The sequence below is a fragment of the Lissotriton vulgaris genome, chromosome 1_1 (genome assembly GCF_964263255.1).
Source record: "Lissotriton vulgaris chromosome 1_1, aLisVul1.2, whole genome shotgun sequence".
Taxonomy (NCBI): domain Eukaryota; kingdom Metazoa; phylum Chordata; class Amphibia; order Caudata; family Salamandridae; genus Lissotriton; species Lissotriton vulgaris.
In genome coordinates this window covers 1,423,655,966-1,423,670,740 of record NC_141685.1, presented here as the reverse complement: position 1 = coordinate 1,423,670,740, position 14,775 = coordinate 1,423,655,966, and the positions used below count along the sequence as shown (strand labels likewise).

General features: G+C 43.8%; 1 protein-coding gene across 7 annotated transcripts in view; it reads right to left on the bottom strand.

Moving 5' to 3' along the window:
• The window catches only part of KIF21A (kinesin family member 21A), an 863,983-nt gene that overhangs the window by 459,222 nt on the left and 389,986 nt on the right, over nucleotides 1-14,775 (bottom strand). For all 7 annotated transcript variants that reach the window (XM_086967225.1, XM_086967228.1, XM_086967231.1 and 4 more), the window contains 2 exons: nucleotides 8,941-9,146; nucleotides 3,946-4,093 (listed from right to left, as the gene is read on the bottom strand). In XM_086967225.1, coding sequence (XP_086823351.1) covers nucleotides 3,946-4,093; nucleotides 8,941-9,146 — 354 coding nt within the window. The remainder of the gene's footprint in view (nucleotides 1-3,945; nucleotides 4,094-8,940; nucleotides 9,147-14,775) is intronic.

Below are 14,775 nucleotides of genomic sequence, written 5' to 3'. Positions count from 1 at the left end.
TGAGAGGTCTGGGAGTCTGGTTCTTGTCGGGCTCTGGGCTCGGGCTCCGGCGGGAGGCGGCGGCAAAGCAGACGTCGAGTTGCTGGTTGGTGCCTGTGTTCACAGGGTGGCCACTCCTAGGCCACAAGGGAGATTCTCTCCAGTCTTCTGAGCAGCAGAATGTCGAAGTCCAGTCGTCTTCTTAGTTTCAAGTTGATTCAGGATGATCTGCTGTGCAAGGGCACTGCTCCCACTCTTATTCCCAATCTGAGGGGTGGATCACCTACTAGGTCCCTCCTCTGGGAGGAACCAGGAAGGGGGGCGGTTACACCCCCTTTCCTTTGTCCAGTTCCGCGCCAAGCCTGGGTCTGGAAAGTCCCAGGACCGGTTTGGACTGGCCTATGCACGGGGACACCTTGTGTGCCCCGGGCATGTCTGATTCTATTCAGCCCTGTCCTACCCAATACACAAAACCCTGTCTGGGGTGGTGCTCGCACCTCCCAAGGCAGGAAACCCTTTGTGCAGGCCACCATCTGCCGAGTTTCGGTCAGCAGCAGGAGGCCAGACTCGTGTCTGTGGTGGCAGCATCCATTTTGTGATGCTGAGGCTCTGGTTAACTTTAACCGGGGTTAAGGCTACACACATGTCGTGTCCCTCTAGAAGGGTGGAATGCTATCCCCGTCGACAGAACTGTCGAGGGGATAGTATTCCAATTCGTATGACACCTTACTCGACATGTTTTGATAAAGCCAAACCAAAGATAGCATTTAACCGCGAGGATTATAATGCACTTAAGAGTATATGGTATGGCCATATCCCGGAACAGCTTAGGGAGTGGTTCCCGACAGCTGCAGACAGGCTCAGCTCATGCTAGAGCACCATCTCACATATTCTCAAGCACTCTGCCTCCAGGATTGATGAGGCCTTCCATAGGAGTGGCTGATAGGAACATATGTGTCCAGTTTAGGGTTAGATATAGGGATACTATATCTAAGCAAGAGGTGATTACACCAACTTACCCCAGCTGAGTGATCAGCCAGTTGTGTCAAATCTGGAGGCCAGGCCAGGGGTGGCACAATACATGCTGCAGCCCCTGGTAGGCCTTGGCAACACCTATGCCCTGGGTACCTAGGGTACACTGTTACAGGGGCCTATAAGGTGAACCAATTCCAATTGTGTTATGCACCTAAGGCACATGGAGTCCATTTTAAGGAGAGAGCAATCAGCCTGGGGCCCTGAATAGCAGGATCCCAGGCCAACTATGTCAAAAACCAGCTAAACACCAGGCAAAAAGTTTGGGGGGAACCATAGTCAGATATCCACCTTCCTACAGCCCCCTCCTCCGTAGCCACGCTAGGAGGGGAGACAAAGCCAGTGTCGGGCGAAGTGTCCAGCCCACTGGCTTCCCCAAGCTCTCCTGTCCAGTCCACAGAAGACTGACACTCCCGTGCCAGAGGGTCCTCGGACCCCTCCCAATCCTCCTCATCACCCACAGCCTGGTACTCAGGCTTAAAAGATTGGGCCGGGTCATTGAAATAAAAATCTCCCAGTGGCGTCGAAAGCGGCGCCGCTCCGGCGCCGGACCCGAATCGAGGACAGGACCAGGGATGACGCCGTCCTGGGACGGCGTCGGGGCGACACCCGAGGGGCCGGCGAGGTCAACCGGCGATGACCCGGATCCGGAACCGGACCCAATGGGACCCTGCGGCGTCGGGACCGAAGTCGCCGACGGCGCCAAGGCCGAAGGCCCGGACGGCGCTGGTGCCGAAGCATCCGGCCCGCGTGGGGACCCAGTCGGAACCGCTCGGCCCGAAGGCACCGCAGAACCCGGCGGAGGAGCGAGCTTCCTCATGGCCATGAGGAAGTCAGCAATCTCCCCCGGCGTCGCGTCCTGCCCAGGGACCGGCGGCTGTGGGGCAGGCAGCGACACCTGCGGCTCCAGCGGAGCCGCATGGGCGTTGTCGCCCGAACCCCCTGCCGCGTCGTGCGAGCGTCGGGGGGAGTCAGAAGAGCGATGGTGCCTCTTCGACTTCTTGTGCCTCTTACCTGAGGACTTCGAGCCCGAAGACCGATGACGACTCCCGGAACTGTGGGGGCTCCGACCCTGCGACCGGTCCCTCGACCTCCTTTCGGACCGGGACCTCGAGCGGCGCGGGGCAGACTGCCGAAGCTCAAGTCGCTTGCGGAACCGCTCCCGTCTAGCCTTAGTCATCAGGGCCCGGCAGTCGGAGCAGGCCTTATCGTCGTGGTCCAGGCCCAAACAGTGCAGGCACCGGCGATGGGGGTCGGTAACCGACAACAGTCGGTTGCATTCGGCGCAGGGCTTGAACCCGGGCATCCCTACCGGCACCATCGGAGTCGATAGACTTCTAAACATGGATCAAAAAGGATCTCAAAAAGTGACTTGGGTACAACTTTTTCCATATCTGCGCTAGCTGGCGCGGAAAAAAGAAGAACTGACGTCAGCACGCGGAGGCAGCGTCTAAGTACTACGATGACGTCATCACGGCGCCCACAACGGACGCGGAGCCGCAGACGACGCCTGCCGACGCGCAAGGGTACTGCTACGCAAAAACTTCCGGATCCAGTCTGACGCCTGGAGATATTCTAAGGTAAGGAATCTATCACTAACGTGTCTCTTTCAGATTAATGCGACACACACGCTAACACATGCGCGCACACACAGTTAAACTAAGCATCATAACAAAATATGTGCATGCAAACAAATAGGTTAATATTGTTTTAAATATTACAAAAAAAGTATATTGTTTCGTAAAGTAGACCTATCAATTCTAGCTAATTATCCAATGTACAAAACTGTTGTTGGAAAGTGTTACAGCATTTACATGCTTTGGTCAACCCCATTACTTAGAGAGACCTTCTTCAAGACATTGAGGCACATAGAATGGCAAATGTTTCTATATCTCCACTTAAGAAACGTTCTATTTATTACTAATCTTGTGTTATCAAGTAGGACTGTTCTATCTAACATGACACCCAAATAAAAATAACCCCCAGTTCAAATTCACATTCTCAAAAGGCGATTGTTAATCCAGCAGAGGAATCAGAACTCTTCCCCCTCCTACAGCGAAGATCAAATGGAGACATTTGCTTTGTATAGGTAACCAATGTTATTAGTACATACCCAGGGGTGGTTATATTGCTGTCAACAGTTAAAGAGCAGGCGTCTCCTTCATTTCGCAAAAGTATTACTCTCAATGAGACTACAACTCCATTTCTTACTTAAGGAAGCAAATAACTAATTAAATACTCACAAATCACTAAAATGCCAAGGTTAAAGCTGACTACAACTGAAAATAGAATGTGTTTGTATACTATGCTCACCAAATGGGACATAGGTAGGATACAATGATAACACTTTAAAGTACGATATGCATTCCTCCTCGGAGAATTAAACCTCTCTTGCTGTACTGTCTAGGTAATCCAAGTTAAGTATTTGGTTCAATATTCTAGCAGGAGGTTCGTTTTTTATCTAATAAAGGAAAATTATCAGGATCTCCTCCAAGATGATCGAATTCAAAGTGGCATGGCGAGCACATTTTAGTTAATGAGTGGTATGCTTATCTGAAATGAAGACATTAATGACATGACTATGCATGGCACGCATGCAACTTCTAGTTATTTCATTTTACTATAACTGGTGATTTTTAGTGTTTTTGGAGTTTAAAATGTTATGTTTTAACTTACAAGTACCAATAAAGTCACTTTTTTTTCCAATACATTTGATTTTTTTTTATGTAATGTTAAGATTTGTTTACCATACCTAATACTAACAATAACCGTTCGTTTTTTCAGTGTTCTAGTTTTTTTAATGTAAAAGTAATTTGTTATTACCCTCCCCAACAGCCCCCGTGGGCGACCAACCCTACACCGTGCATGGCATGATGTTGGTCACTGGACCAAATTCTTTGCAATAATACATTTTACAAGAAGTATGCATTTTACCTTTAATAACCTGTTCATGTCAGCTTCCATGTTTGAAATGGTCATTCGCTGCATTATTATATCAGTTATACGGCGTTCAAGTGCCTGCCATTTCGTTCTGGCCGTCTTTGGGGCGTAAATGCTTGTTATCTTCCTTGTATATTTTTTTCTGTGAACAATAAACACAGACGTCAATGCCAATCAAGATGTCTTTTAATTAACAAAACCCGGCTTATGCCTAAAGGAGTAAATATATGGTTTCTAAACAGTATCCTTCATTGAAATAATGAAGATCTTAAGTGGCATTACATGGAAGAGGCAGTAGCAGTCAACATAACCAATACTTTTTCCTAAACTAACCTGTGAAACTGCTGCAAATGAATACAGCAGTTTTGAAATCCTAAAAAGAGGATAGGAAACAAGTGGAAAGATTAAATGATACAATCTAGGCCCATGAGATATTTAAAATATGACCTAAGTGTAATTTTGTGCATTTCACGTTTTGCAGGTTATGTTTGAAATTTCCAAAATTACACCAGTCCTATATTTACACTGCTGTTTGCTGCAAAATTACAGTGCGGGAACAACCATAACGCAAGCAACTTATGTTATGCTAATTTATTTTTGCACGAAATATGCCCTTGTGTCAAAAATTGATGCAAAGACACATTTTACACTAAAATATAAAGCTATCTGACAGGTTTCCATTGCATGCAATTATGCACAATTGTCTCGAATTATTACACAATTATGCAACAGCAAGTCAAGCAAATTTCAAACACGCCTCACAAAATTTCATTCAGACTTGTACAAATAGTTTAGGAACAAATTCATAATTTGAACACATATTCAGATAAAGAGTGCGTGAAATCAAAGTCTTTCTTATTATGTCGTTCATTTAAATCCAAGTACTCTGGCACAGAAAACATTGTAACAGAGGGTATATCACAGTGCTCAATTGCGTGAACAGATTCAGGCAAAAAGCGCATAAATGGAAATTAGCCAAAATACACACAAACAATTGGAATCAAGTGGTGGAGGAATAACAAAACCCTCTCTCAAACACATCTACGCGTTAAGTGTTTTAGGTAAAAGACTATAATGATTTGAAAACTCCACTCTAAGTGCTTGCCATGTTTTGAGGGCAAGACTACGGTCATTTGCATGATAGACAATGTTTTAATAAAGAAGTTATTGTCCTGAAACTACAGTTGTCCGTGTGTGGTATCTTTCATAGATCCGCATGCTTGAATTATTCCCGGTCATCAGGATGAAACGCTTGGTTGTTATTGTTAACACAGTGGTGGCCAAATACACCAAAATAATATTGAAACTACCAGAGAATACATGTAAACCATCCCTCTCTGATTATGATTCATACTCTTGCCAGTGAAGTGGAGATACTCAGAGCTTGATCTCCATAAAGGGGCTCCAATTGTCAGATTTTCGCAGTGTATCAAGATTAATGATTAGCAGCCTCATGAACGGCAAAGAGGGTGTACCATTTGTGAATCTGTGAAAAATACCAATATTGAAGAACTGTCAAGGAAAGCAACATTTTCTTCTCCAGCATTGAATCTTTCATGGAGTCACAAACAGGCAGAAAAGTCTCATCTTGATGAAACAGGCTGAGCAAATCTGCAAGTCCAATGGTTGTCTCAGATCTGGAATTGAGGTCTAGGCAGTAATGCTAATGCTAAGCGAAAATATGTGTGGAAGTCCATGTTGTGCCCTTTAGATTTCCTTTAGAGCAGTCCAACAAAAAGTCCAGCTGTGGTATCCTTGTCCCAGGTGGAAAGCACCTGGCTTTGGCATGGCAGTATGTATGTATGGCAGAAGAAAGTTCAAGATGTGATACCATAATAGGTGAAAAGTTGATCACACTTGATAAAGGTCTTGTACCAACACTGCCTAGCCCAAACTGGTGCAATTAGTATAAGTGTACACAATTATTTCTCCAATTTACAAAGGATTTGGAATGCTCCAGCATTGGTAACAGATCTTTAAAAGACCAGTTGAAGCAGTATTGGATTGACAACGAAGGCTATGGTGATTTAAAGAGGGGTTGTCCGCCATCTTACTGTCGAAATAGCATTTATTTTATATGTATCATGTATATATCTTGCTGGCAGACCTTTGAGAACCACCACCCAGTCTGTTATGTGCATGCTATGCCAAAATCCGCTATGTATAGTTTAGACTGAATGCCACCATTTTCGTATACTGTCATGGTCTATTGATATACTGTAAAAGACTTAAATAAAATAATAATAATTTTAAAGTTATTTATCCAAAGCGGGGGCAATATAATGCTCAAGTTGCTTATTGTATCATGATAGAACTGGACACACATTAGCAAACTTGCTAGATTTTTAATTCAAAAGCACCAATTCTTTTTTCCATGGTGACCAGGTTATGGCCCTACTGGTGTGGAGGGACAACACGAGTGATGCAGGATTATAAGATTATCTTTAGGCTGCCGCTAACATCAGTGAAACAGTTTTACTCTGGTTCAAAAAGCAAGCACTGCTGAATCTGGAGCTTTATATTTTTGCTCTCCAGACAGGCAACTGAGGTCTAGCCTATTGCAGGATTGTGCAAACATGTTTGACCTGGCTCACAGAGATGGTCTAAAATAGGAACAGACTTCAGAGATCATTTTTTTGTCCTTAAAATCAAAAAGGAAAGAGATAGTCTTTATGGAGGCTTCCATTTAATAAAATAATTGCAGGGCCTGGACAATTAAATTATGGAATTTTGTATATATCATTTGAAGTAGAGTCCCTAGGGAAGATTATAGCCTGGAGATATGAGCTAGTACATAGTAATCCCATTTACTATCCTTGGTGTTGCCAAGCACCAACTTGGTCCCCTGTGACATCACCATGGTGTGGACCATCATCCTTTACATCAGATACAGTATTTTGTCTATCACCTAGTTCATAAGGATCTGACATTAGATGTTTATGTTAGTCAGCAGTGTATATATATATATGGCAGGTGGCAATGTAAATATAAATGTAAACAGAGCCCCCGGAGGCATCGGATGAAGTCACAATAGCTGTTGACGGCAAGATTGTCAAAGAAGCAGTCAAAGATGGGGATGGGGGTCATCAACAGGATGGTCTTTGTTGACGATATATATGTATATGCTTTGAACCAAGAGACCACATACAGCTGTAATGAGATCTGTGATGGACAGATGTTCGTTGCAACATCAACAGGTCTTCAAGCCTCATTGTTTTTAAGGGGCCATATTACTACAGCACCAAAGTGTGCAACCTTTGAATCAAAGGAGTGTAAGCTGTGGATCACAATGAAAGGTGCAGCAAAATACAGTGCAGAACCGCCATTGAGGCGCAGATCTCAAGGTTTAAAGACTTTGATGACATCATCTCAACTCCACGTGTGACATAGCTAAAGAATAGACACCACCTGCCAAAGAGCTATTGCAAAAGATATTCCGAATCCAGTCTGTGCCTGGGATATTCAAAGGTGAGGAATCCACAGGTAGATAGAATATCCACCAGAAAGATCATTACAAAAGGTAAGTAACATTTCTATTAACACGTACTACCAAGGGGCTCCCATTCTGATTACAGAGAACAAGTCAAGCATGGGATTCTATAAAAGATGCGATTCTGGATAACACCAATGCCCTGTCATTCAAAGAAGAGATCCTTTATCTTGTTCAGAATATTTCTGAAAGGAGGGAAAGAGGCCTAATTGGAGTTTCTACATCGATAACATATGGAAAAAACTGAGAGATTGCAGTCTTGAGGGATGTAAAAAGGTTTGCACCCACAGGTCGTGTAGGGAAAAAAAGAGCATAGCCTTCAGGGACCTGGGCGAATTCTAAGTCAATAGTAAGCATGTGCACAGCTGATACATGTCCATTGACGAGTACATAAAGGGTACTTGCCATTTACTCTGATATCTTTCCCAAAGATTGCCTGGATACAAACTTGAGATAACAGGGTAATGAGCATTTGACTGTGGGTCTGCACTGGTTTGTTAGCTCCTACAACCACTGCATAGGAGTCCCATCTTGTACCTCACTTGAACTGCACAGAATCTTTTCACCAGCCAAGGAATCTGGGGAAACCTGCTATATCAAGAACTGTGAGGTACAACTGAAAGTGGACTGTTAGTTGTGGCAATGTAACAACACATGGGACACCAAAACACTTGGATGTTCTAGAAACCCACTGTAACATGATCTGCTCCTCTCTCTTGCCTTACAACTAAACTATGCTGTGTGTTGTCTATGTTTAATCAGTATGCTGAAGGACAGCAGCTCCAATGAAAGAGCTCATACCGCTGCAAGGATATGAGCTTGCACTTCACTGATCACTGCTGTCAGAACTAGCTTGGAGCAGGTCTAAGCTAAGTCAGGATAGTAGTATGGTGGGTAAAAAGAGATTCTGTTAGATCCACCGGAGTTGATCTGTGGTAGACCCACTGTAGTTGGTCTGTGGCAAGGGTATTCCAATAACCACTACTTGAGGCATTATGTCTGCATCTGACCATTTGTTGCTTTTTATTATAGTTCTAGGCCTTTGCAGGCTCATGGTCAGTAGCCTAGTACATTTAATATTGCTATGCAAATAACACACTATCTACATGCTGTGGCTATAAAAAGCACAGCACACCAATGGTGACTTTTAGGATTAAAACAATCACCTTTTATATTCCCTAACATTCAAAGTAATTATTTAATCTTACAAGTCGCCTTCTGTTTATGTCAAAAATAGTCATCAAATGCTTCAAAGCACCTAATTAAAATTCAAGAAATTTGACTGCAGTTAAATAATTATTTGGTGACACCATCTATAATTGGAATATTCCTGGATGCACAAATGACTTTTACTATGCTGTTCTACCCGGGGCAACTATGTATATCATTAAAATTACCATAAATACAGCATGCATATGAGAATAAATCAGTCACTTCACGTTGGCATAAACTATCATAAATTTTACTTCATAACACTATTCAAGCTCAGGACATTTTACCTCGTTCCATTTGTAGCGACTGAAGAACTTTGGACTCTTGACACAGATATTCGCATTTTACTCTGTGCATATGGCCTTGATGCATCATCTAATGAAGATACAGCTGAAGATGGTTCAATAAGAGGATCAGGCAAACTTATTTTTCTGTTTGCCCTTCCAGCAACTTTATCCGACATTGGTTTTACCTGCCGACGAAGAGCTGTAACCTAAAGATGTAAACATTTCCACCATTACTATTTGTAGCAGTTACTTAAAAAAAGAGAAGTGAAGAACAGAAATAAAGAAGGCTAGCACTTTACACAGTCTTAGAAAAAGCATCTAAATGTACTAACCATTAGGTGAAATATACACAACCTCTAAATGAACAAACCATTGTAGAAATAACACATTTTGCCTTCTCTTTTTAGATACTGTTTAATATTGAACATGCGTTATTTCTGACTTTTGCCCAGATATGACACACAATTCTAAAACTGAGATTAAAGAAATGCCTCTGTAGTGGAAAGGTACAACAAAAATAAATAATAAAAAAATTAGCTATGTTTATTGTATAAACTTAAGGCACTTGGGGAAAAAAAGATACCAGACATACATTTTTTGTCCAGAAAACATGGTTGAAGCCTCAGAAACAATGAATGCTACTGCAATTGGAGAAAATCTAAATCAATGTTTTACCACTTTTTCAAGAACAGCATGTGTACTGTTGGACTTGGCCCTTTTGGCAGGTTCACCCCAAAACTTTTGGCGTTCTCCTAGCCTGTTTCTGTTACCTGGTGTTGGTGATTTTAGGCCTCTGCACACTTTTTCACTGTGGTCCAGTGTAAAGTACATGCGCTCTCTGTGTATGTGTGGTGAGACTGTCCTGCCCTCCCATAGGAATGCATGGGGGAGATGTGTGTCCATGGTAATTCCTGATATGAGAGGAGTGCAGGGGCGAGTTTGGAATGTGCAAACTTGTGAGAATAAATGCTGCGCAGATTTATTGTGACTGGTGGAGAAGTGCCACTTTTAGAAGTTGGCATGTCTGTGTGTAGTGTGATGTGAATTGCCTGTCTGGCTTGTGAGTGACAGGTACTGAATGGTGTGGCTGGCTCCAGGAGCCAGGATGGGTCTTTGCCCATATTTTTTTATTTAAATCATAGCGGGTGTCTACCCCGCGATTTTTGCCCGGATTATTATTTGCATCACAGCGGGTGCCCACCCCGCGACTCACCGCGCAGCCCCGAGTGAAGAAAGTTGATGGCAGGCCACTGCCTAGTGCGACCCGGAAGCTGTCTGCCTGATGGTGGGCGGTGTCGACGACGCAAGCCGGTGCCTTGCGGGATCCACTTCCGCTTCCCCCCGGCTGGGGAGAAGCCGCGCAGAGCCTCACGGACTTCATTGCCAAAGTCCCGGTCCCGAGATGGGGACCGGGTGAAGATACGCCCCACCCTGGCGCCCGGTGTTGCTGTCCGGGGCTCTCGGGAGTGAGGGGAGCCCCGGAGGCAGAATCTCGCGCTGCCCCCAGAGAGGAGACGGCATCGACCAGTGAGAGCGGCCCGGGCGAGGATGACAGATGGCCGCCCACGAGCAGCCCTAACTGGTGAGTGGCGCTGGGGCTCCGTGGGGTGGTGCCGGTATCATGCGCATTGATGGTGATGGGCGGCCCCGCCTGGCAGAGGGCTGCCCCAGCGAGGATGACTAAGGCGTGGAGGTTCCATGTGGGGCCAGTGAGTGCCCTGTGTCAGTCAAGAGCGGCCCCGTCAAGCAGCGGGCCACTCCCACGTTTTGCAATTGTTTTTAGAGCCTACGTGGCTCCACCGAGGGGGCAAGTTTATGTTAAAGAGCCCCGTGAGGTGCCAGTGAGGGCACTGTGCCTTTTCCTTCGTGGCCAAGGGAAGTTAAAAGGGGCCAGAGAGGCCTGTGTCTTTCCCCTGTGAGGCGCCTCAGTGTTAGGGGCAAGTTCTTTTCTCCAGTGGCGCAAAGTTATTTTAGGAGCCGGTATGCTCCAGGGGACATGTTGATCTTTCAGAGCCAGATGGCTCCAACAATGGGCACAGTCATTCCCAGGGCCAGTGAGAGCCCCTGCCCACATCTTGATATTTACAGCTGCACTGCAATTAGTGCCAGCTGCATCGTTTAGGCCCCCATGCTATGGTTCTCAGCTGCCCAGCAAGTAGTGGTCAGCTGCAACATTTAGGTTTGCGCAGATGGGGCACCCTTGACTGTCGCTGCCTAGGCAGCGTGCCCTGACAATCTGGACACAGGGCATTTGAGCCCCTTTACAGATGGCCAGTAGGCCAGGGGGACTGGTAAATGTATAGGGCGCATGTCCCTAATGTGATTGATGTGCTCATGTGATGTGGTGCTAGGAAATGTAATGCATTTAGTATGTTTCACGCACCCTGTTGGATACCTCTACCTATGGTTTATGATTATGAGGTTGCTTTGCATTTCATGTGATTATGCTTGTGAGATTATGTTTCACTCTGTGGGTTATGCCCCTAATGTGAGTTATACTTAGGAGGTACGGTCTAATGTGTTCAGACTATTGAGGAGATTGCATAATGTGTTTATGCTGATGAGGTTAGCGCAGAATGTAATTCGCGCCTGATGTGACTGCGCATAATGTAGTTTACGTTACAGGTTGAGGTGGAGTACAGTCATTACCAGTGGTTACTGGTTGTACGTTTATGATGTGATTTTACTTTTACCAATTTCTGCTAAGTGCTGATCCTGACAATTGCCCACGTGGCCCTGTCAGGTGTTAATAATCCCTTGTAAATATTGCCCAGTGCCAGTTGGCACAGTGTATGTTATGTGTTTACTAGTCTATTGTGTTATGAGAATACAAAGGCTATTTTTATATAACATTGTGTGGAGTTCCTTTTGTAGTGTGCCTGGGATGTGGTTGCTGTGTGCGTGCGGAAATGCTTTACACATTGCCTCCGTGATAAGCCTGACTGCTGGTGTCAAGCTACCAAGGGGGTGAGCAGGGGTTATCTTTGGCGCGTAACTCCCTTGCCCGGACTAGAGTGGTGGTTTCTGCCTGGCTTTGGCGCAAGCCTTAGCCAACCAGAAATCCCATTTCTAACATGTACCAACATAACGTAAGTAGACTATTGAAGATTCAAAAAGAAACATGTTACTTCCCTGTAATAATAAATTTGCATAATCCCATCCTCTTGAGAGTTCATAATAACAACTTATATCCTTCAAGGTGTAATATAGTGGTTGCTCAACACAGGTATGATCAAAATAACCTACCATGACATCTTCCCAAATCCAAAATCCTTCGCATTTAGAATTTTACCTGGAAAACGTATTGTAGTGAAGGAAAGGTTGCTTAATTGTAATTCTAGTTCTCCACCCCAGGAATCTTAAACAAAACATTAAATAATTTCCTCTTATATGTGGAACCCTATAACTCCAAACGAAGAAAAACATTATACCTATTTTTTTATAAAGCAAAACTTTAGACAACAATGACTAAGTTTAGAGATAACTCCATGAGAGGTCATGAATTTAGAAAAGAAGATCGGCTGTTGTTTAATTTTTATATAACATGGAATACAGTTACTCATAACAAAGCTCGGATTTAGCTAAATTTTATTAAGTTGAGAAACAAATGTGATCCAAGGCAAGCATTCTGAAATTCTCTTTCTTCACCCACATGCATGTGATTTCCAAATCTAAACTGAGCCTGAAATCTTGTTCAATTCTTCCTTATCAGAAAGAAACAATGATACAGGCATCTGCCCTTCTGATGAGGAGGAACTGTGTTGGCCAATCCCCCCACCAGCTCCTTTGTACACAAGTGTTCATTTCCTCAGGCAGAACAAAACAGTAAATTGGAGAGACGAATAAAAGGAATTAATGACGGTGGGAACTTCAACTCCACGACACATAAATGTTGTAGGGCTTGGTACCCCGTGATGGTTCCTTAAAGGGGCGGATTGTCGTCTAATGAGAGAAATCTCATGGATCCAGGCATCCTGCATTGGCAAACTAAATCCACAACACACTATGGGGGTGCATATAAATATCCTTGCTTCAATGAGCAGATTTAGGAGATTACTCCAAGGTCTAACATAAGAAACAGTGTTTGGGTACAGTCTACGTATAGTTGTGCACAGTTATAAAAGCAACAATAAGGCATCTCGCTCAAGTCAGTGTTTTGAGTTCACAGCACTTTATATAATTCTATTAATTTTAAATATATTTACACTATAAGCAATTCAAGTTAGTGGAAAGCAGAATACACAATGCTAAACCAAATAGACCGTTGTAACATAAAAGATGGTACGGTGAAGTGGAAATCTAACAAGGAGAACTGCGATCTCGTGTGTCAAGCAGCCATTAAAGCAGATACTTAAGAAATAGGCAGTAAAGGAAAGAATTCCCCTGGCTAAACACACTACATAAAATTCGTCATTAGGTAATGGTAGCACCAATTTTTGAAAACTGTTATCAAACAGGTCAAATACCCTCCTCTTGGAAAGGGTACTATAATACCTCTTCATAAGAAAGGCTCTCGCACAGTCAAGATTCATCAGATTGCCCTTTTAGATGAGTCAGGAAATATCTTCACTGCTAGTATTCTAGAATATCTGCAAGACTGGCCTTTATCTAAAGGAATTATCATGCGAGAACCGGTAGGTTTTAGACCCAAACACTCTGTGATGAACAACTGTGCAACTGTTCTGACTTTAATAGATAAATATTTTGTAATGAAATCACAAATTCTCTATAGTGTGTTCATCGACATTTCAGCGGTATTCGATACAGTGGGCAGGCCAACTTTACTCCAATAGGTTTACCACACAACTTGAAAGCTTTGAATGATTATGCAGCGAAACACCTGTGAAAAATACAAAAATAACATCTGTAAAACTTAAATAATGGATTTAAAAGGAGGAAAACACGGTCATCCTTTTAGTTGGGATTTAGGTCGAACACCACTAGAGATGGTAAATTCTTATACATATCTAGGAAAATTGATCTCTCAGAGCCTTGACAATAAACCACATTTCTTGTATTTAGGCAATAAGGCATTAGGTTTCCTCAAAATGGAGGGACTCTGAGTGCATTAAGGTCCAGCATACATGCTCCAGATCAATAGCAAGGGGGATATGCAGTTCCTAATAGGATTTGATTTCTACTCAGGTCAGACAAGTTCTAAAGAGTCAGTAGGAAGCGCAACTCTTTAGGAACAAATGCCCTCACACACCTAGGTAGGTGTCATGCTTCATCATTGTAAAAGACACACAATTGATGGACGGAATGCAGAACAAATCAAAACATTCACCCCTAGTCAAGAGATCTGGGTTAAATTAATCATTCTTTTGCTCACATGCCACCCCAGTTTAGACCTGGCCATATGCAAATCAGCCTTGACAAGTGCCTCATGGGAACAGTCCAGCCGAACTGCCAAGCCAGGTCCACCCTGGACCGGAAACATCATTGGACTTTTGCTCCACGTCGGCCAGGCCCTGCAATGCCTCACAGGCACCCTCAATTAGAGCTCTTTACCGGAGATCTTTTAATGAGTCCATCTGTGAAGAATAGGTGTGCGAGTCTTGTGTAGATTGGTGTGATACGTGTATGGGTGTGAGTGCAATGTTAAAAATAGGTCAGGGGGTACTTCCAAAGGACAAATTTAATGACAGTCTTCCTGCCTATATTAAAATAGTGGCGCTATTTACTTGACCTAATCATCTAAGATAGCTGCTGGGTCAACATGTTTCAAGCTAACATTAGTCATAAAAATGATCTAGAAGCTCTTCATCAGGAACCGTGTAACCTAACCAACAGATGGGTTGGAGTATCAGTAAGTGAATTTCTCTGTGAACTCTC